Source organism: Hibiscus syriacus, unplaced genomic scaffold (assembly GCF_006381635.1).
Source record: "Hibiscus syriacus cultivar Baekdansim isolate YM2019G1 unplaced genomic scaffold, ASM638163v2 tig00110372_pilon, whole genome shotgun sequence".
Lineage (NCBI taxonomy): Eukaryota > Viridiplantae > Streptophyta > Magnoliopsida > Malvales > Malvaceae > Hibiscus > Hibiscus syriacus.
The window spans coordinates 929,031-953,048 of NW_024062709.1; the positions used below are offsets into that span (position 1 = coordinate 929,031).

General features: G+C 34.1%; 1 protein-coding gene across 1 annotated transcript; it reads right to left on the bottom strand.

Moving 5' to 3' along the window:
• Positions 1-16,410: 16,410 nt before the first annotated feature.
• On the bottom strand, positions 16,411-18,218 carry LOC120121449 (cytochrome P450 71D10-like). The gene is made up of 2 exons (XM_039140799.1): positions 17,266-18,218; positions 16,411-17,185 (listed from the first exon to the last, which is right to left on the bottom strand). The coding sequence occupies exons 1-2, from the start codon at positions 18,175-18,177 to the stop codon at positions 16,571-16,573; spliced, it is 1,527 nt and encodes a 508-aa protein (XP_038996730.1). The 5' UTR covers positions 18,178-18,218; the 3' UTR covers positions 16,411-16,570.
• Between the last annotated feature and the right edge of the window lie 5,800 nt (positions 18,219-24,018).

The following is a 24,018-nucleotide window of genomic DNA, read 5'->3' on the forward strand; positions in this document are numbered from 1 at the left end:
AATTCGTTGAACCCATGGCGACCGAACATCCTCATATGTCGTAACCTGCCGCGCCTATGGAAAAAACACACCTTGCGGTACCACATCCCACCGAGTCAACTGAGGAGTCCCAATCCGAGATGCCACGGCAAGCTCCCTTGCGTAGGAGCCGACGTCGCCTTAGGAAGGCATATTAACTTCAGGAGCCCTCGCTCCCAACCGTTCTAGAAGGACCTATCACTCCTCCAGCCACCCTTGCGGCTGACTCCGAACATTCTAGCCCTGCCAAGCTAAGAAAGTGCACTTGTCGTGCAATCGCTGCACCACCACCCGCTTAACGCCAATATACCTTGCATTTGCTTTGCATTCATAACATGTAGTTTAGTTTTCCTTAGTTTTAGTAAGAATTGGGGATAATGCTTCTCTCAAGTTTGGGGGAAGTATGGTTCTCGTATTTCTTGCATCATTGCATGATAGTAGCAGTAAATTAAAAAAGACATGACATTAGTAATTGTCTGAATAGTTTTTTGGAATTAGTTAAGGATACCCGATGATGAAGAATTTTTGATGGCTAGGATAGAATGTACATGACTGGTTGAGGATAATAGAACCAACTCTAGGACTTGTTTCTTTGAAATCCTTGAACGCATGATTGTATGTTTTCCATGCTTGAGAAATTTAGAAATTTTTTATAAGAGAAATCTTAAATGCCGTGGCATAAAACTTTGAATGATGAAAACTCCTACTAGAAAAAAGATTGAAAAATGATGATAATGTTAGAAATAAATGCCTTGGCATATCTGTAGAGGGACACTCCTCTGCCATGGCATATGAGTGAATGAAAGTAGTCACGGGATGACTCTACCTGACTAGCTCGGGGGTGGAATGTATGCTCCCTTTTATCTAGAGTGTGGGATGGTAAAGTGATGGACTGACTCCTCTCGTAGCAGAAATAAAGGAAAGAAAACAATGTGGGAGTAAATTTTGTGAATGTCATGGCAAATTAAGAAAGCTTGCTTAGAAAGTTTTTAAATTTGTTAAGCATGGACTGGATACAAACACGCATACACCCACACAAAGAATCTTGTTCTAGGGGGCAGTACTTGAGCTCTCAAACCTAGTCTAGCATGTTGAAGCCATATGTGCTAAGGGCTGAAATTTTATTCCATAAAACTATTTGGCTTCTGAACTTGTAATGGATTTTTTTTTCTTATTATTATCCATTGCTTGAGGACAAGCAATAGCTTAAGTTTGGGGGTGTGATAACTCCGTAAAAGGCCACATTTTGGGACCTTTTAACATAAGTTATTGAATGTCTAAAGGCTCATTTAGGACCATATAGATGAATTAAGGTGAGTAAATATCCTAAATAGTGTATTGAGATAAGACTTGCGATGAGTCTATCTCATATAGTTGAACTTATAATTTCATTTTCATGCATATGCATTTTATATATGTGTTCATGTTATGGTAATTTCATACATGATTCATTTAGGCTTTAAATATGAACTTATATGAATGAATGCAATTATATGAGAATCCATTCAGGTAGGGGAAATAATGAAAATGATCATGTGTACTCATATGAAGTGAATTACGTGTTTATGTGAAAAGTGATAGAAAAGATATGAAAATGAAAATTTTATTTATAATTAAGCCCATGTTATTTAATATGAGAGTTGTAGGTATAATTGGTATGCCAAAAGTCGAGGGATTATCAGTGGTCCTTCGGGACGTAGTGGTCCTTCGGGACATAGTGGTCCTTCGGGACATAGTGGTCCTTCGGGACAAATATTCAGTGCCCCTAGTAGGATTTTATTCAAGCTGTGGTGACAACATTGTGCACAACCTCAGTGTACTCATGTACCTTCTGTTCTCAATAATGTACATGGGTAATCCAAAGATAAATTAAAGTGAAATTAACATAAGAATATATGTTTTATATGTACATGTCACCATCATATATGTTATAGTGTAATAGATGCATGCAAATTAAAATGTCATGATCAGATGGTAAGAATGCAAGTTCATGAATGCATTGTTATATCTATATATTTATATTATGCCTCACTAAGTATGTGACTTAGCGTGTAAGTGATTTACACGTAGGTACCTGATAACTCCGTAAAAGACCATATTTTGGGACCTTCTAACTTAAGTTATTGAATGTCTAAAGGCTCATTTAGGACCATAGAGATGCATTTAGAAGCATTTAATTGCATGTGGAGGATTTTGGTTTGCCATGGCATTCTATTTTTACAACGGTGCTGCCTTATGAGAAAGGTACTTGTCTGATGATGTGCAGGTATTGAAAGCAAGGAAAAGAGGAAAGAAAATACCATGACATAAGGAGATTGCTGAGTTAAAAAAATGCCAAGTTTGAATTGCATTTCGAGAGCGCACAAGGTGAAATAAGATATTTTCCAGCCAACTGTCCCCGACTCTCCGTGCCCTCTGCCCGAGAAATCCACCTCAAAGATATGTCTGGAGGAATCGGCTCTGCAACCATCAGTTCTACTGATGTCACTGTCTGACCTTACAGATCTTGTTTGTCCTTGGGAACCTACGACGGGATTATACTGGTCACTCAGCCAGCTACCCAGGTTGTATCATAGCATGTTCAGCCCGACTCTCAAGTAACTTAACTATGGTTTTGGGGTTTCCTAGAAAAGTCAACACCAAGTCCTAGGATTAGTTTCCCCCTATAAATAGATGATGAAGCCATAATGTTAGAGACTTTGGTTCCACCCAGATTTGAGCTTAAAAGGTTAGAGAGAGAAGGTCTCTTCTTTCTCTGTCAATCCTACTTACAGTGGCATTTCTCCTTGACAAGCCTGAGGGAGTGGCGTTCTGAGCGTCTGAGAGGAGCCAATCTACTGGGAGCATTTCTTGGTGGCCGAGGGAAGCATTGGGCAGTGCACGTCGAAGGCTTTCTCTCCTCCCCTTAGTTCTTTGCTTTCATATTTTGTTATTGGGTTTATTTCGAACCCCACCATGAACTAATCCTATTTGGTGGGAGTTCACTTGGATATTTAAGTTTTATTTCAATGAATGGTTGTTTTTATATGCTTTAATCTGTTTTATTTATGAAACTTAATGCCTTAAGGTTGTAAGAGCTATGAGAATAGTCTTTCCTTAGAAGGTTCTTAGGGTTCGAGAGAATGCCTTGGCAAAATATCTTTAGTCTTCGAGAGAAGCTAGGGAGGAACTACATAAACAAGGGGTTCTAGTTAGTAAATAGGCCTAATCCACCTTAGAGATAAGGCTAGAATTTCATTCGACTAAAAGTAGTTGTACAAAAATGATAGGTTAGATGTTAATGCTACCGCAAAAAGGTATTGCAGAGACATATCCTGTTATTTGAACCAATAGGATTACTGCAGGGGTTTACGCCAATCGGATTTACCAGGGCATCTTTAATATGTCATGTCCCTTACTAGAGATAGCACAGGGCACCTCTGTAGACTCTGTCAGACAGGTTAAGCATAGAGAAAATACCATTCAGAGAAATAGACTTAGATTTTCCTAGTGACTCCTACCTCTCATTCCCATAGCAGCTTGTCGTGTGAGAAAGCTAAAGTCCTATATATATTAAATCTAGTAATTGCATTTTATTTTGCCTTGACATTTCAATTTGTTTGCACGCATCACAATTTAATTTGCCATAACATAATCAATATCTACCTCACTGCCATCATCCATTTCCACATCAGTCATTCCATCTTTTCACAACATTCTCATTTGTATATACCATCACTAACTTTACTTAGGTGACAAAGTAAAGTGCCTTGACAAACCTATTTGATTTCCCCAATTCCCTGTGGAGACGATACTCAACTTATCACTGTATTACTTATTCGATTGTATATACTTGCACATATATCCGCACTCATTTTATAGTACCCACAAGAGCGGACAATACCAATGAAGCAAAAGGTTAGAATTAGGAGTGGCAATGATAGCATCACTACTAGAAGATCAGATCAGAAGTAATTTGCAAAGTATGTGTTTTGTTGTATTTAGTGTGTTGGCATGTAAATAGTTGTTAACTACGAATGCTCTGATCGATTTTGTATGGATTTGGTCAACTTTTTGTAATTCAACAACTTTTATTGTAATGAAAGTTCAAAAATTTCTTTGGTTTTCTTTAAGAGTCAAAGTTTAAAAAGTTAATGTGACACATCATACTCGTATATGGGCCGGGTACGAGTTGGGGTGTTATATTTAATGGTATTAGAGCTACGGTTTAGTCGATTCTCAGCATAAACCAGAGTCTAGAGTGTCTTATAATGTATACATGCCAACAAAATAATGAAAACTTCTGATCTTATATAGTAGTAAGTATGTTGTTTTGCTAATAGAACGATATGGTTATGTTTTATAGATGTCTGGACACGGTAGTTCTACAAGTGAAGTAGGAGATGACAGGCTCGTTGAAAGTAGCAATCCATCTACCTTGGCCAGGCAAGGTGAAGAGAATGCACCTTCTGGAATGTCTATGAGTGATCAAGATACGTTCTTCAGAACATTGGACGGTGTCTTGGAACATTTCCAACCTTCTGTTACTTCAACTCCGAGAATGAATGTTGCAAAGGAGTTGAAGAGCTTAGGAGCTCCAGAGTTTAGAGGTGAAGCCGAAGAAGGTTTTGTTACTGCAGACCTTTGGCTTAATGATGTGAAAATTATGCTTGAGTGACTTCATTGTTCTGATGTTGACAAGTTGAATGGAGTAGTATCTTTTCTCCGAGGGAAAGTCAGGATTTGGTAGACCAACGTTACATTAAGAATGTCTGGTGATCAAGTAACTTGGTGCTTGTTCCTAGAGGAATTCAAACATAAATACATTGGAGATCAGTTCATCCGACAAATGAAACAAGATTTCATGAATCTGAAGCAATGGAACAGTACAGTTTATTAATACTAGTGTGAATTCAACAAGCTAAGTCGCTTTGCTACCGAGCTTATTCCTACAGAGAATGATGTTTGTGATTGGTTCGTGGAAGGTTTACGTCCAAGATTGAAGGAAATGTTAATTGTGTTAAATCTATCCTCGTTTCAAGAAGTCGTGAATCGTGCTAAAGCTCTGGAAAGAGCTCAGAATGAGAGGTTTGGAGATTCTCGAGCTCAGACATCGAAAAGATCGGGTGCATCATCGAGTGATGCACCATAAAAAAAGGGTAGAGATGTGGGTTCTCGACCCCAACTGAGATCAGAGTCTGTGGCATCCTCCGCGAGGGGATCAAATACAATGAGGGAACGATAAACACGATCAGTAAGATCTGGAGATGAAAGATCTAATTCGAGTCAAGTTAAACCATGTCCACATTGTGGAAAGAATCACTCGGGGATTTGTAGGATGATTTCTGGAGCCTTCTTCAAATGTGGGGACACCGGGTATTTTGTTCGGGATTGTCCCATGTTAGCTGGTGAATCTGCTCAACCAGAGAGGTCTACCTCGGCTACCCAGAGAAGAAGAGGTAGAGGCAGATGAAGAAGTCAATCAGAGTCATCAGCTTCATAAGAGATACGTTCTACAGCTCATGTGTATAATCTCAAGACTAGCGAAGATCGAGATGACCCAGAGATAATAACAAGTATTTTTCAGTTGTATGACAAGAATGTGTTTGTATTGATTGATTCGGGGTCTATGTATTCTTATATTTGCAGTAAGTCAATGAAAGAATTAAATATTCCGTTATAATCTACTAGCAGTGAAGTGATAGTGACTAATCCGTTAGGGCACAGTGCTCGGGTCGGGTCAATATGATGTATCGAGGGTGTCCCATACGGATTCAGAGAATTGAATTCCCTGCTAATATGATGGAATTACCTTTTCACAAATTCGAGATGGACTGGTTATATCGTTACTATGCTAATATTGACTGTAGATTGAAAAGAGTAATGTTGAGAAGTACAGAAGGGATAGAAGTCGTGGTATTTAGTGAAGGATGAAATCCATTGGAAAACGTAATTTCAGTGATATTGACAAAGAAGTTACTGCTACAGGGATGTCAAGGGTTCATTGCTAATGTACTGGATGTTAAAGCTATAGAGAGGGGGATTGAAAAAATTCCTATAGTCAGAGAGTTTCCTGACATATTTCATGTAGATTTATCGAGTTTACCTCCAGACAGAGAGGTAGAATTTCAGATTGAGGTAATACTGGGAACTGCAGCTATCGTCATGGCACCATATAGAATGACCCCAAAAGAATTACAAGAATTAAATATCCAATTACAAGAATAACTGGACAAAGGGTTTATCAGACCAAGTGTCTCACAGTGGGGAGCTCCAGTTTTGTTTGTTAAGAAGAAAAATAGATCAATGCGTCTTTGCATTGATTATAGGCAACTCAATAAAGTAACCATCAAGAACAAGTATCCCCTCCCACGGATTGACGATTTATTTGACCAGTTAAAGGGAGCTTCAGTGTTTTCAAAGATTGATTTACGTTCTGGTTACCATCAATTGAAGATTCAAGATAAAAATATTCCAAAGACGACAATCAGAACGAGATACAGTCACTATGAATTTATCGTGATGCCGTTTGGAGTTACGAATGCATATGCTGCTTTTATGGATCTCATGAACAGAATATTTCAACCCTACTTGGATCAATTCATAGTGTTGTTCATCTATGATATTTTAGTGTATTCAAAGTCCGAAGAAGAGCATAGTTTTCATTTGAAGATTGTTTTACAGATTTTAAGAGAAAAGAAGTTTTATGCTAAACTCTCTAAATATGAATTCTGGTTGAAAGAAGTGGCGTTCCTTGGACATGTGATTTCTACAGAAGGAATTCGAGTGGATCCTCAAAAGATTAAAGCTATTTTAGAATGAGAAGTTTTAAAGAATGTGTCAGAAGTCCAGAATTTTCTGGGGTTAGCTGGCTATTACGGAAGGTTTGTTAAAAAAAATCGATAATAGCATTTCCCCTAACCAAGTTATTGAGGAAAAAGGTAATATTTGTTTGGACTCCGGAATGCCAAGAGAGTTTTGAAAAGTTAAAGAAGATTTTGACAGAAGCTCCAGTTCTAGTTACAACTGAGTCTGGCAAGAACTTTGTAGTGTATAGTGATGCGTCTCGTAATGGTCTGGGATGCATGTTAATGCAATAAGGAAAAGTGGTAGCGTATGCATCGAGGTAATTAAAATTGCACGAAAAGAATTATCCAACACATGGTTTGAAGATGGTTGCGGTAGTGTTCGCTCTTAAGATCTAGCATCACTACTTGTATGGTGAACGATGCTACTTGTATACATATCATAAGAGTTTGAAATATTTGATGACTCGGAATGAGTTAAATTTAAGACAGGGAAGATGGGTGGAATTCTTAAAGAATTACGATGTAGTGATCAATTTTCATCCAGGGAAAGCGAATGTGGTAGCGGATGCCTTAAGTCAAAAGACATTTGTAGCCTTACGAGGTTTAGATACCAGACTATCGTTAAGAGGAGATGGTGCCATATGTGCAGAATTGACTCTCAAGCCATCATGACTAGATCGAATTAAAGAATTGCAAGCTAGAGATGAAAAGTGTTCAAAGAAGCTAACACAAATAAAGAATGGAGAAGTTATGGATTATAAAATGAAGGTTGATTGGAACTTATATTATCAAGGGAGGCTAGTGATTCCAGATGATGATGAGTTGAAGAAACACTTGTTAACGGAAACTCATTGTAGTCCATTGACTATGCATCCGGGAGGAAATAAAATGTATATGGATATCAAGAGTCGATATTGGTGGCCTAGAATAAAGAGGGACATTACAGAATTTGTATCCAAATGTTTGACGTGTCAGCAAGTCAAAGCTGAGCATCAGGTTCCATCAGGACTATTGCAACCTATGTCTATTCCTCAGTGGAAATAGGAGAATGTAATAATGGATTTTGTAACGGGGTTACCTTTAACTCTGAATAAAAGAGATTCATTTTGGGTGATTGTAGACAAATTGACTAAATCAGCTCATTTTATTCCTGTACGAGTTTACTTTTTCATGGATAAGTATGTCGAGTTGTATATCAGAGAGATTATACGTCTACATGGTGTACATGTTTCCATTATTTCAGATCGAGATTCTAGATTCACTTCACGATTTTGGAAGTCATTACATAGAGCGTTGGGAACTCGGTTGAACTTCAGTACAGCGTTTCATCCTCAAACATATGGACAATCTGAGTTAACTATCCAGATTCTGGAGGATATTCTAAGAGCATGTATTATAGAATTTAAAGGATCGTGGGAAAGATACTTGCCACTTACTGAGTTCGCTTACAAAAATAGTTATCAATCAAGCATCAAAATGGCACCCTATGAAGCTCTTTATGGAATAAGATGTCGTACACCCCTAAATTGGTTCGAGCTTAAAGATAAAGAAGTTCTTGGTCCTGAATTGATATAAGAAGTTAAAGAAGAGGTCCAAATAATTCAAAGTAATCTCAAAGTAGCATCTGATAGACAGAAATCGTATGCAGACCTAAAAAGAAAAGGAATTGAATTTCAAGTCGGAGATAAAGTGTTTTTAAAAGTGTCTCCATAGAAGAAAGTTTTGAGGTTTGGCCGAAGAGGAAAGTTGAGTCCTTGGTTCATTGGACCTTACGAGATTGTAAAGAGAGTTAGACCAGTAGCATATCAACTAGCCCTGCCACCTGAAATGGAGAAAATCCATAATGTCTTTCATGTCTCAATGTTTCAGAAATATCGATCTGATCCCTCCCATATTGTATCTCCAGAAGAGGTCGAGATTCAATCGGATTTAACGTATGAGGAAGAACTGGATCAAATCTTAACTCATGAAGTTAAGAAACTAAGGAACAAGACTATTCCATTAGTCAAAGTATTATGGATGAATCACAAGGTAGAGGAAGCAATATGGGAGCGTGAAGAGTATATGAGGAATCAATACCCCCATCTCTTCAGGCAATGAAAATTAGAGACCGAATTTTCTTAAAAGGGGAGATTTGTAACATCCTCAATATCAGGTTAATGATTAAATTTTAAAGTTACAGAATTTGGTGATTAAAGTAGAATGATTGAATAGTATTATAATTTCGTATAGGATTAAATCGCAAGGAAAATGGAATTAAAGGACAAAATAGTCATTTGTAAGGAAAAATAATTAAGATTGCTTATATTTATATCAGCTACACGTGGAAGAGAAAGAAGCAAAACACAATGGTTCCACACTTCTCTTCTCCTAATTTCTTCTCTGTGCGTGTGAGCCAAGGTAAAGGTAAGAATTCTTATTAGTTGTTTATTAGCTGAGATTTAAGTTTGGTTTTGATCCTTAGATGCTAACTAAGCCTAAGGAAAGCTTAATTTGCTTTAAACCAACAAAATGAAGGGTGTAGGAAGAATTAAAGATTAGGAGTTCCTGAATGAAATTTTGAAATAAAGTTCATAATAAGAATTGAAAGTTGAATTTGACTTGTCACCAACTTGATTAAGGGATATGAAATGTTAGAATTAGATTTAGAAGATGTTGGAATTTGAGTAAGATTCTTAAATTCTATATAGATGATTGGATTTTTAAGTTTTAGAGGTATTAAATGGATAATAATTAGTTTAAGTAAGTGTATGCAAATTAGGGATATAAAAGGAGGTGAATTATGAAGTGTTGAGAGGATTAATAAGGGATTTTCATGCTCAAAATAACATTTATGGGTTGTGTGCATCGATACACATTCAATGTGTATCGATGCACTCTCAAATAAATAAACATCGAATGCAATTAGTACATAGATGCATAAGGAGTGCATCGATGCACCCCCTTAAGAAGAAAACATCGAATGTAATTTGTGTACCGATGCACAGGCAGTGCATCGATGCACACCTTAAGGAATGTATCGATACACTATAGAGTGCATCGATACATACCTTCATTAAGAGATGAAAATAACCTTTCTTTTAGCCTAAGAAATGATAGTTTAGAATATATTAATTAGTATACTGATATGTATCAATGTATTACTATGTAGGTACAGAACGTAATCTTGTTCCGGAATAATCGAAAGATTAGGTTCGAGTCAAGCAAGCAAGGTTAAGGTGAGTGCATATCCTAAATGGAATTGTATTGAGATAAGACTTGCGATGAGTCTATCTCATATAGTTGAACTTATAATTTCATTTTCATGCACATGCATATTATATATGTGTTTATGTTATGGTAATTTCATAAATGATTCATTTAGGCTTTAAATATGAACTTATATGAATGAATGCAATTATATGAGAATCCATTCAGGTAGGGGAAATAATGGAAATGATCATGTGTACTCATATGAAGTGAATTACGTGTTTATGTGAAAAGTGATAGAAGATATATGAAAATGAGAATTTTATTTATAATTAAGCCCATGTTATTTAATATGAGAGCTATAGGTATAATTGGAATGCCAAGAGTCGAGGGATTATCAGTGGTCCTTCGGGACATAGTGGTCCTTCAGCACATAGTGGTCCTTCGGGATAAATATTCAGTGCCCCTAGTGGGATTTTATTCGAGCTGTGGTGACAGCATTGTGCACAACCTTAGTGTACTCGTGTACCTTCTGTTCTCAATAATGTACATGGGAAATCCAAAGAAAAATTAAAGTGAAATTAGCATAAGAATATATGTTTTATATGTGCATGTCACCATCATATATGTTATAGTGTAATAGATGTATGCAAATTAAAATGTCATGATCAGATGGTAAGAATGCATGTTCATGAATGCATTGTTATATCTATATATTTATATTATACCTCACTGAGTCTGTGACTTAGCGTGTAAGTGATTTACACGTAGGTACTAATGAAGCAAAAGGTCAGAATTAGGAGTAGCAAGGATAGCATCACTACTAGAAGATCATATCAGAAGTAATTACCAAAGTATGTGTTTTGTTGTATTTAGTGTGTTGGCATGTAAATAGTTGTTAACTACGAATGCTCTGATCGGTTTTGTATGGATTTGGTCAACTTTTTGTAAGTCAACAACTTTTATTGTAATGAAAGTTCAAAAAATTCTTTGGTTTTCTTTAAGAGTCAAAGTTTAAAAAAGTCAATGTGGCACCTCAGACTCGTATCATGTTTTTTCGTTTTGCATTGTTTGAACTTTTTAGTCAAGCTTTCCATGATATTTACTTTTCACGGCATTTAGATAGATGAACAATTATTGAGCCTTTGTATTTACTTAAGATGAGATAATTGACGATAGCTTTTTAAAGTCAAGAATCTTAGGACTTAGAGATCATTTGATATTACCTTAATGATTCTTGTGATGCTATAACGTTTTACTAAATTTCGTGTTTGGTTGATTTATGGGTATTTTCGTGAATACTTATTTATCTTGCATGTTTTTGTTTAAGTTAATTGCAAGAGGTACCCAACTGGCTCTGGTCGAATAAATTGCCACAATAACTTTTTAGCTCTATAAGACTCCAGTGCTAAAGCAAATTCAATATGCATAGTGAATACTAAGTAGGAAAGATAGTCGTGAATAGCATGAGTGAATGAAAGTCTTCATGGGATGACTTTATCTAAAAGGATAGGGGGTTCATTGTTGACAACATCTTACTACTCAAGTACTTGTAGGTAGTTGTGATAAGCTGAAGCTCTAGTTAAGATAATTAATTGATGTGATATCTTTTTCCTTATTGATTAGTTTGATAATTCTGATATTCTCTATAAATACCCACAGTGGTTAACTTTTTCGACTAAGAGCACACACTTACACGAGCATGATATGTTGAATTGAGTTTATTTCCTATTTTCTTGAAATCTAAAGGTGATTGGCAGAAAATTGCTAAGGTTTTAAGGTAACAGGTGCAAAGAAAGGGTAAGAGTGATGTTATCTAATTGCTATGAAATAGTGGATGTCATGCATTGCTTGAGGGAAAGTAATAGTTTGAGTTTAGGGGTGTGTTAAGTGTATAAAAGTACTATATTTTCTACCATTTTACTCATAATTATTATTATACTCGAGCCCATTTTAGTTGCATTATTAGTCTTTCATGCATGATTTCATATTTTCCTTCACCATTAAGTTTGATATTACATTTTGGTTGGTTTTTGTGAAAAAGACACTACTGGTGTGTGTTAATGTGTGTGGGATAATGCTGACTGGATAAATTCACCTTATCAAGATAATCATGTCAAATAAAATGAGAGCCCTAAAAAGTTAAAATTCCACGCAGACTTTTAAGGAGATAATGAAGTCAAGTTTGCAGGAGCTTTACGATAAAGATAAAAAATATTTACTCTCTTTTATTCCAACTAAAACTTATCCTCATCAACAACCAATTTGACCTAATCATCTCCTATAAATCAATAACCAAAATCACAAGAAAAGGGGCGGAGGAGAGAGAGAAAAGTTGGGCACACATCTTTTGATTTCTTCTTGATTTCTTCGTGATTCATGTTGTTGGGATATCTTTATCTTGTTTTCTTTTTTGCACCCAGCCATGAACTAAATTTAATTGACTTGGTTATTGGGTTTTTGTGGTTGTGAAAACTTTTGGATTTGTTTAAGTTCTTGATTGTGTTTTAAATTCAAAGTTTGTTCATTCTTGGTTCTTTAATTGATTTTGAGTAAATTGGGATAGGATCTCGAGAGTTTATCCATTTATCTAATATCGGGAGATTTAGATTCAAGAAATGAATGAGCATGATCTTTATTTGAACGAACATTGGTAAAGGTTAATTCATCTTAGGAATAAGATCTAGATTTCAATGGCTAAAAGGAGCGCAAGATCGGTTATTGTTCACCCATGGTTAATACATGGATGTATCACCAAGGCATGCACAATTAACTAGTTCTTTGAGTTAGGGATAACAAGAAGACATTGAAGAACGCTATACTGAACTTTAAAGGGAGGAACCCAGTTGCTAAGGCAATTGAATTATTTTCAGTTGCCAAGTCAATCTAGTTGCCTAACATCAACTATTTAGACTTTCCAGATAGTTGGCACATTCCTACTATTACCAATTTATTTCTTTTTATAGTGAAAGAAGTTAGAATACAGAGTTACATCAATCCCTGTGAGACAATATCTTTTCTATACTATAACTTACGGCGTGTACAGTTGCACTATTTTTGAAGCACTTAAATCACGCAATATAATACACAGTAGAGCCAATATTGTATTCAAATAATGCACAGTAGAGTTAGCATGACATTCAAATAATGCACCACAAAGTTAGTATTACATTCAGATAATGTACATGAGCATTATTATCGCATTTAGATAGTGCCCATTAGTTATAGACATTAGGGTTAGAGACCCTTTAGCGCTATACTCATAGTTAAACCCTTAGAGAGGATTTAGGGAATCATGAGGCCCATACTTCAGTGATAGGGAAACTAAGCCTTAAGTACGTAGCACTTGATCTAGATCATGGACGTACCTACTACTTAGTACCATGTATTCAGCATGCTTATGTTTATGAAATTCTTATGCTACTCTAGATTATTGATCATATAGACCAGGTTTTGAAAAAAAATGATTTAGAGTCGTCATTGACCTCTAAGTTAGGTAGGTTGAATACCTAAAAATATCTTTTAAAATAATTTTTAAAGAAAATTAGGTTAAAAGATAAAACTAGCTTGTATTTGACTAGAAACTCGTTTTGAAAAGGGCTCGGAAGTCAATTACATGTGGAGAATGATGAGCACCCCACAAAGTCCAAAATTAGTACCTATACAATTATACATCATCTTTATGTTTGAAAATTGTAAATTCGAATGATATTTAAACTATGATTCATTTTTAGAAAAATAAAAGGGGTATCAGTTTGTGCGAATAATACTCGAAAATACCTTCCTTGTCAGTTATGGCGCATTTTTATAGATTCTCCACACAAAATAACATTGCTCATCTTTTTTAAACAAATTATGTAAAAAATTATCACTCAAACTTCGTATGAACGACTCTAGGGAACATGATCCTTGTCAATTATGGTGCATTCCCATAAATTCTTCACACAAATAAAGTACATATATACATATATCTAAATATCAGTTAAGGTGTGTGTTACAACTATGTAAAGTATAAGGACTAAATGCAAATGAAGTAAATTACTAGAAATGAAATAAAGCTCATAAACAACATGAAGGGCTAAAATGAAATACAACAAAATGTAAAGCTTAAATTAAAAACAAACAAAAAAATAAATGTTGAATTTTAAAAAAGGACTGAAATATAAGTACTGAAAATTTAAAGGGAAAAATAAAGTACATAAAATTAAAGGACAAAGATGTAAATAACAAATAAAAAATGAAGTGTATAAATGTAAATAGTTAAAATGTAAATCGAACAAAACTTAAGGTTAGTAATTAAAAATTAACAGTTATTTTAGAATTTTATCCGGACCATAAATAATATGCATTTTAACCCAGAGCAGCTCACCACAAGATCGTCAAACTATTCGAATTTGATAATATAAAGTTACTAAGTTAGTAGTTAGTAAGGGAGCAGTTACTTTAAAATTCTATCTATACCATAAATAATGTTAATCTTAGTCTAGAGTAGCTTAACACAAGGTCCTCAAATGATTCGAATAAAAAAGGGTTAGCGGTTAATGTTAGGAGTTAGTAGGTTAATAAGTTAGAAAGTTGGTGATTAAAATGCAATGGAAAAATAAAATAAATAATAATAAAAAAAAACTAAAGAAAGCAAGCAAAAACAGTACAGTCGAAATAAACAAGAAAGTAAAAAGGACCAAATTAGCCTAAACGTCCATAAATAAAGCCCATCTTCTCTAGCCCAATGAAACCCTAGCCGCTTTAAGCAAATCCTCCTTTTAGAAAACACTTCCCACTCTCTTATTTTCTTGAACCGACCAAACCATTGACTCCCAAAGCTCCCCGTCCACAACCATATTTTGGTGGCCGTCGCTCACTCTGACCACCCCTAAACGCTTCATCTTCCCATCTAAACCAAAAAACGAAGTCTAACAACCAAGAAATCCCTCCCTAAGCTCTCTATTCGACTGAGAGCCCCTAAGAAGCCATCTCCGTCGTAATCGACCCTACTCCCTGCTCGGACCACCACCAACAGTGGTCGAGCGAACCAAATGCAACCAAACCAAGTTCTAAAGGCTCTCATCTCTCGTTCTAAATCAAAAACCTAAATGATCCTCTAAATATCTAGATCTTCGACTCTGACGGTCGAGATTCCGGCGACGATTCGAACCAAGGTAAACAATTACAGCAATAAAAGTTTCATAAATTTGTTTTTCATATAATAACTTAAAAGTTTCATAAATAAAAATTACAGAAAAAATTTCAACTTGACGAAAGCAGCCAAGTCAAACAATTGCATTGATTACAATCAATATATTTCTAATAAATATATTAGCATCACTACTGATGCATTGTAGGGTTTTTTTATTATTAAAAAAACTCTATTTAAAGGTCGCCTTTTCAAATAAAAGGAAAAATATATGCGCGTCAGATGTGAAACATAAATTAAGGGTTTTATACCTTAAAATATAAGCAAATTGGGAAAAAAAATATTCCCCACATGTATTATTCCGGTCATTTGATCAAATCAAATCTACTATTAGATTTGATTATAATCAATTCGGTAAAATCTTAAACCCTAAATCCCATCTTCGTTAATCGATAGAGCATCGCAATTCCTAACATATTATTAATAAATTCTCAATGATTTAAAATGACAAGACTTTAATAACACTACCAAATCATAAATATGAAAATTAATCAGGATTTAATAATATCAACCTGAATTAATTGATAAATTAAAATATTTGAATCTTTCTTTAGTTGTGATGTTTTAAAAAAATAAAGTTCTCTTAAGTATAAACTCTCTAACTGAGATAAGATTAAATACGAGATTATCTGTTTGAGGATCATAACCAATTTATAAAGCAAATTTAAGAATTAGTTATTGTCTGTATAACTATATCTCTCATCAAATTATAAGTACAACTTTATAGTATCTATTTTTATTTCCAATACACTTTTAATACCTTATAACTTTATAATATAATTGGTCACTTAATTTATGTAATATTTTATAATAATAATAATATACATTATAAATATGTGTCCATAATTATAAATTTTGATTTGTTTTACTCCGACATATGATGTATGTTGTAAACTTGTCATATTTATGCTAATAGGCTTGCATTACTTCTGGTATGTACTTTTAGTTGAATAGTTGCATTAGGTTTGCTTTTTATATCAATGTTATTCTAGATTTTATTTATTATTTAATTTGAAATTTAAGCTGATAATCGCCTTGATAATTTGAATGTGATTCTTTTAGAGCGTCGGAAATTTTAAATAGAATTTAGGATGTTATATTGTTTTAGAGAAATAACAACAAAAAACAATTAAATGATATATATCAAGCTAAGAATAATCTGTTTTATTCTATTTAATTAATTCTGAAATAACTTAATTTTACATAAGAAGTTATCCCGAGAATCCTACATAACAAGTATAAAGTGTCTACAACATTTTTTTTAGCAAGAGGTCCTTTTATTAATAAATAACTAGGAATAATGCCTCGTTAAAAACCTCTCTAAATCTATATAGAGGAAAAGAGTACATTCAACCCTAAAAGGACCAATTCCAATAACACTTCAGACCAAAGTGCATTCGGTTGGAACTAAGATTAAATTATTTTTCCTACTCATAGTCACACCAAAATCCTCAGTCATATCTAAATTTTCATTCTTCATTTCATTAGGAAGTTTCCAATCAAAATGGAAAAGCAATTTTGCCAAAGGCAGCTCAACGTTAGGAAGTGCAAATGAAATGCCTGGACACATTCTTCTTCCTGCACCAAATGGAATGAAATTCAAATCCGTTCCTTTGAAATCGATGGAATTGTTGGAGAATCTTTCGGGATGAAATGTTTCAGCCTCACTCCAAAACTTTGGATCTCTTCCTACTGCCCATGCGTTGATTATAACTTTAGTCTTGGAGGGAATTCGGTATCCATTGACTTCACAATCCTCTCGACTTTCTCGTGGAAGTAACAAAGGAAATGGAGGGTGTAACCTTAAGGTTTCTTTGATAACTAATGCCAAGTACTTTAGTTCTTTAATACTTGCTTCATCTACATATCCTTTTTCACGACAGATTTGTCTTACCTCATTTTGTGCCCTTTTTAACAACCTTGGATTTCTCACCATTTCTGACATTGCCCATTCTACTGTTGTTGATGATGATTCACCCCCTCCAGCGAAGATATCCTAACAAATTATGTCCCAACATTAATTCACGCTTTAAAGTAAAATATGCATATTTATGGAACCAAAAAGGAGATACTAACTAAAATGATTGCTTTGATTTCCTGGTCAGTTAGAGGAAATTCAAGGCCGCCTTGTTGTTGGATCTTCAAAAGAGCTGTGACCAAGTCTTCTTTGGCTTCTTCTTCTTCACCTGTTTTTGCAGTCTCCAGTGTGGTCCTGTGTTCATTAATGATGCCTTGAAGTATCTCATCGCTCTTCTGAAACAAAGCCCGAACTTCCTGCTTCAATCCACTAATATGTTGAAGCACTCGAGAAGATGGGTACATGTCTGCAAGTCTAAACCCAGAACCCAGCTTTGCTAATTTATCCACAACATCTGAATATGATTCATGGCCCTTGCTTGTGTTGCCGAATGCTGCTTTAGATGTGATCCTATATGTCAATGAAAAAATCTGCTGGCTAAGATTGACTGGCGAGCCTTGGTTTGAAGACATATATTTAACAAGTGCTGAAACTTCTTCCTGTCTGATTGATTCAAACGACTGCACTCTTTTGGCTGTTAAAAGCTCCACCGTACAAATTTTCCGTACATGTCTCCAGTAATTGCCGTAGGGTGCCATGGAAATGTCCCTGGAACCATAAGTAACAGCATCTATAGCAGCCACATAAGGTCTTCCAGCAAAGACAACACCATTTGTTATCAGGACATCTTTGGCCATCTCTGCTGATGAAACGACGACGTTGGAAAGTTCACCGAGCTGGAGGTGCATTAAGGGTCCATGTTGATTGGCCAAATCTCTCAGAATCTGATGAGGTTGGGACCCGAATTTCACTAGCTGATGGAGGTTGCCTATAATGGGCAATTTCCATGGTCCTGGTGGCAGCTTCGTGTTCGAATCTATGGTTTTCATTTTACCTATTATTTTGACTACAGCTGGCAAGAGAAAAGAAGCAAGCAAGATGAAAATGGAGGGAAATAGAAGGCTATCCATTGTTATTGAAGAGTAAAGAGGTCTGAAGCTGTGAATCAATTACCCCTATTCGGGGATTTATATAGAAATATGAAGATGGATTGCAGCTACCGCTGGAAAAATTTCATACACGAAATATACGCACAATACTTGCATTTTTCTTTATTTCTACGCGCGTTAAATTGTTTTGGTAAACTACATAAATGGTCATTTTCGTTTGAGTTTTATAAACTTTTCCTCACTAAATTAAAAAACATAAGATATGATCACTTTCTTTTCATTTTAATTAAGATTTAGTCACTTTCATTTTAATTAAGATTTAGTCACTTTCTTTTCATTTTAATTAAGATATGGTCACTTAAGTTAACAGTTGTTAAACCTTTAACAACTCACTAGCGTGACACGATAAATATTTAAAATTAATATTACATCATTTTCACGTAGATAATACGCGGATTAAATTTTAGACACTTTCTTTTCAAATTTGTACACTTTTGGTCACTTACGTTATCATTTTATTAAATTTTGGTTAATTGGACGTTGAATGTCGTTAGTTTTATGACGTGACCCGTTAGTAAAATAGTTTAATTTTTATTTGAATCCATATACTTCAGACAAAATACTGATTATGAGTCTTTTTTATAAATTGAAATTAGTTTAGGGACAACGTTTTATTTTATCCATTTTTAGTAAGTTTTCTTCCCAACCCCATTATTGTTCATATTCTCTGTTGAACATACTTTGATATTTTGATTTATTAAAAATTAATTAATATTTTTTTTAAATTAAGATTATATTTAATTTAGACATTTGAATATAAAAATTCTTTTTAGGGTCAAAAACTCATTTTACTCTTTACTTTATTGAAAAAATTGAGTCATATACTGGTAAAAAATTTTACAAAGGGTTTCAAATTTTAATCAAGTTAAAAAACGATTTTTAGCCATGCAGTACCGATACTGCAAGAAAAGTATCGATAATGTTCATGTGATATCGATACAGTACCAATATTAATTGCCTAAAAAACACAGTAGTAACGATATTCCTAATAAGAGTACCGATACTCCCTTTAAGTTTTTTGCAAATGCAAATTCCAGTAGTTGATTTTGGTACCGATATTGTGAAAGTATTGATACCATACACATGTTGGAGTACCAATACTCCCCTCTCCCAATGGTTAGATTTCTTGTATTTAATGCAGGTAGAACCGATATTCCAAGTATGAGTATCGGTACTCAAGGTGTCTGGGTAGCATTTATTGCGGGAAATTTTATCCCAACGACTTTATTAACTCACACAACAACCCAAACATATAGAATTGAATGAAATGGTATAAAACAAGATTCCAAACCATATGTGAAGACAAGAGATCAAAGAGAAAGCAAAAGCAAGCACAAAGAGTAAAAAATTCAAGTCAATATTCTCAAACATCCTTTTTGCTTTCAAGAACACTTTTGTACTTTTTTGTTTCATTCTTTCAAGTGTTCTGTTTGTTCTGAATTGTGCAAACATATTCCTTGTGAGAGATTTTTTAAGTTTTCTAGTTGTACTTTCTTCTTAAGAACTGTTGTACAATTGAGATTTTGGGGCATAATTTTAAGTGTGTTGTAAGGTTACCCCTTGTCCTAAAAGGTTTGAACAAATTAGTGAATTTGTTCAAATCCTTAGTGTGGTAGCTAAGATAGTGGATCTAGACTTCATTGAAGAAGTTGGACAACTCTAAAATTGTTTGTATCAAAATTTTCATTTTCTTGGTAAAAGCTCCCATCAATCTTTTAATTGCAAATTCACCCCTTTTGTCCATTTCATTGGTTCGATTGACTCAACATTCTCCTTACTTTTTCTTCATACATCTCTGCTTCATTACTCTATTGTTCCATTTGCCTGATTTCAAGGACTCATACTACATTTTAAGATTAATGAAAGATTTTTAACTCTCGTTAATAAACAATAATGCCACAAGTTTAGAGAAAATTGAGAAGGCAGACATATAGAGATAAAATGAAGCTTGATAATCTTAGTTATACAAAATAAAATTCAATTTTTAAAGATTGAGATTGCAAAATACCAAATCCAACAAGGAACAAGAAGACAACGCAATAGACTCAAATAATATGATAACAAGATATCACTCTTCGTGGTGATTTTCCCTTGAGCAAGCACCTCCGATGAAACATAATCAATGGATTCAAACAACCCAATAAGTGGATACATGAATTCATCCACTGAACTCAATCCAAGATCCATGATCTTAACCGTCAAATCTTTGTTTTTGCTCAAGAACAACAATTTTTTTTTATTCTAGATCCCTATGAATCATCGTTAACCCCTAGGCATATGTGATCTGTAACACCATCATCACCGCACCGGCCTCCGAGTGTCTCATTTTCAAGTGACCAAAACGTAATAAAATGATAACGTAAGTGACTAAAACTTGATAAAATGATAATTTAAGTGACTAAAAATGTACAAATACGGAAAAAATTGACCAAAACTTAATCTACGTATTATCTACATTGAAATGATGTAATTTTAATTTTAAATATTTACGGTGTCACGTCAGCAAACCATTAAAGGTTTAACAACTATTAACTTTCTGTGACAACATATTAATTAAAATCAAATTAAAATCTTATGTTTTTTAAATTTAGTAAGAAAAAATTCATAAAACTGAAACGAAAATGACCATTTTTGTAGTTTACCAAAATTTTTAATAGTTTAAAGTGAATAGAACATACTATTTGTTCAAAACTTTCTTTACATATTGAAATGCAACTGATTGAACCCAAGACCTTTAAGACGAATATCTTTCTATTTTACCACTGAAGTCACTTTATAATTTTCAATAGTTAAACTATTGTATAATTTTATAATTAAAATAAAACATATATTTTACAAGAAAAATAAAACATAATTCTATAATAATTCTATAATAAAAATAATTTTACAAGAAATAATTCTATAATAAAAAAAACATAAATTTTACGAGAAAAATGTATTTCCAACTCTCAACTCTATTTATGTTTGTTCTTTTCAAGGATGAGAACTAGATCGAGCAACCAAATGGTACAACAAAGAAATAATTCTATAATAAAAATAAAACATAAATTTTATAAGAAAAATGTATTTCCAACTCCCAACTCTATTTGAGTTTGTTTTCTTCAAGGATGCAAACTAGATTCGAACGCGAATGATTTTAACTTGACCCGATTTTAAAATAGCAGTTTTCTCTATAAAATTCAGATTTGGGACGAGACGAGTTTTGAGAGAGTGATGATTAAATTTGAATCATAGTTAGATTTAAGATAAAAAAATATTCGATTCCTTTCGACCTGAAATATTTTAAATATATATTTTTATTTTATTCTTTATTTTTTTTCTTTCTTTGTTCTCTTCTCCCATAATTCTCTCATATCACTCTGCTCTAAATTAGCAAAAATCCTAAGATCTCCACTAACAACCGTACCGGCCAGCATAGAAGGTTATCTTTAAACTCTAAAATTCTCCAACAAGCTTTCAAGTTTCTTTATTTAGAATTCGGTGTTTATTTTATTGAAAAAATATTTTTATGTCCATAACCATCATACTGAAAATATGGGCATTATTATATTAAAAAACACCTTTAATTATTTTTGAATAATATCATTTTTTAATAGATTTGTTAGAAAAATACCTTTAAATTGTACACGTAGGACTAACTCGCATCCTACCAAACGTAAGGATGTATCCTACTTTTTACAGGATGTGAGGTATGACACAAATTTTCAGAGGATGCAATTTAATAGGGTTATTTAATATCTCGTGAGTTAGCATAATGTGAGGTTCTCGAGATATTGAGAAATTATAGTTCGTGAAATATTTGAAATTTTAAATTTGAAAATATTCTCTGAACCTCACGCTTCATAAAATGCAAGGTATCTTTAACCTCGCTTCGAGGATAGTGTGAGGATGATTATAAATAGGGGACCTACCCGAAATTTCTCACACCTTTACTCAAAAAAAATCTCTCACATATTTTCTCTCTGATATTATCATAGCGGGATTCTTGAAGGTTGATCTTCCGCATGTATAAGATTATTGGTGGACAAATCCAGAGGTAATTTTTATTTATTTATTTACTTTAATTATATATTTATTTTAAATAATTTATTTATTTATGTAATAATTTAATTAGAATAATTTATTTATTTGTTTCGAATTTATCTATTTATTTGAAGGGAATGTTCGTTAACTTGTTATATAAACCGTTTCCCGAGCCTTAATGCCGACATTATTTCATATTTGTAAAAAGTCAATTTTGGTTACGTTAGCACTGTAATTGGTTGTACGAAGTTGCATCCTCCATTGATAAACACTTCACTATAACTGTGGAGACCGGAGACGCACATGTTTCATTTCCCTTATGGAGAGGCGACTATTACCCTTGAAGATGTCACATACCATCTTGGGCTTCATGTTGACATAAATCCTATTATCGGTATTGCTCATGGAGACTGGGAAAGCTTGTGTGAGGAACTGCTCGGACTTACACCGACAGGGGACGATTTGGATGGAGGGAAAATCTATATTAAATTTTTGGAAGATAACTTTTCGCAGCTATCCGCCGATGATGCTCCGAAAATTAAACAGATAATTTTTAAATCTATTTTATTTATTTTTATTTATTTATTTATAATATTGGAATTTTGTTTTAGTTTATGTTATTGTAATTTTTTGAAGATAAATTTGTAATCTATTCGCATCATTTTTATTTTACAGCAATTTGTTCGTGCTTATATTTTACAAGTTATTAGGGATCTTGATGCCTGATAAATCCTGAAACAAAGTGCATTTGATGTGGTTGTATCATCTATGTATTTTACGAGATGCTAGAAGTAAGAGTTAGGAATCGACATTGTTGGCCTTTTTGTTCCGGGAGTTATGTAAAGTTGTTCATCTGAACAAACAAGTAATTGGAGGTTGTTTGATTTTGTTACAATCGTGGGCTTGGTTTTGAATGTCGTTTTTAGTGTTGATTCATACAGAACCGACCCATTATAATTTCTACTACTTCATAGGAAATTACAGATAACCTACGTTTATATATTTAAATTACTACATTTTTTATTTTTAAAAAAATTATGTTTTATTATATGAATGATAGGTGGATCGTCACACTAACTCACACCCACCTCCGAAAAACTTTGCGTGATTTTAGATTGTCAATCGATAAGATGACAGACGAGTTAATCGATTTTATAATTTTTATTTGTAAATTAAATATCAAATTTTGATTCTAGTTTACCTAACTTAGTCTAAAAATATCTATGTAGTTCTTGTGGACGTCGTACAGTGACGACGTTATTAGATCATGCACTCCGACTAAAATAAGCCTCAATGAGCAAGTTAGGATGTCGATGGTCCCGTTGATAGTTTATGAGATCGTCAAGCGGCATCCTACTAATCGAGTGCTACGTTAATTTAACCATGTCCAAACAATTCCACCACAACCAACAAACTTGTACAGGGCCTTGCATCACCTAATGTGACAAGGGAAGATAGATGTTGATTGGATGGTGTATCATGCGTATTGGGTGATGCAGTGGATGACAAGGTTTGGTAGAAAGGCCATTACTGAACTCATCTTGGCCTATAATGTTTCAAATGATTACATGTTGTGGTACAGACAAAATGGGACGTCGCATATACTGAACGAGGATGAGTGAGCATAAGAAACTTATAGACCTCCTCCAAACCGACCAACGACGTAATATCCCTCAACGCAACGTCATGCTAGAGGAGAATCAAGTCAGAGTAGACGAAAACACGCTGAAGCCTCATCATCAGGAATGGCACAAGCACCTGCAGAGTATCGAATACTGC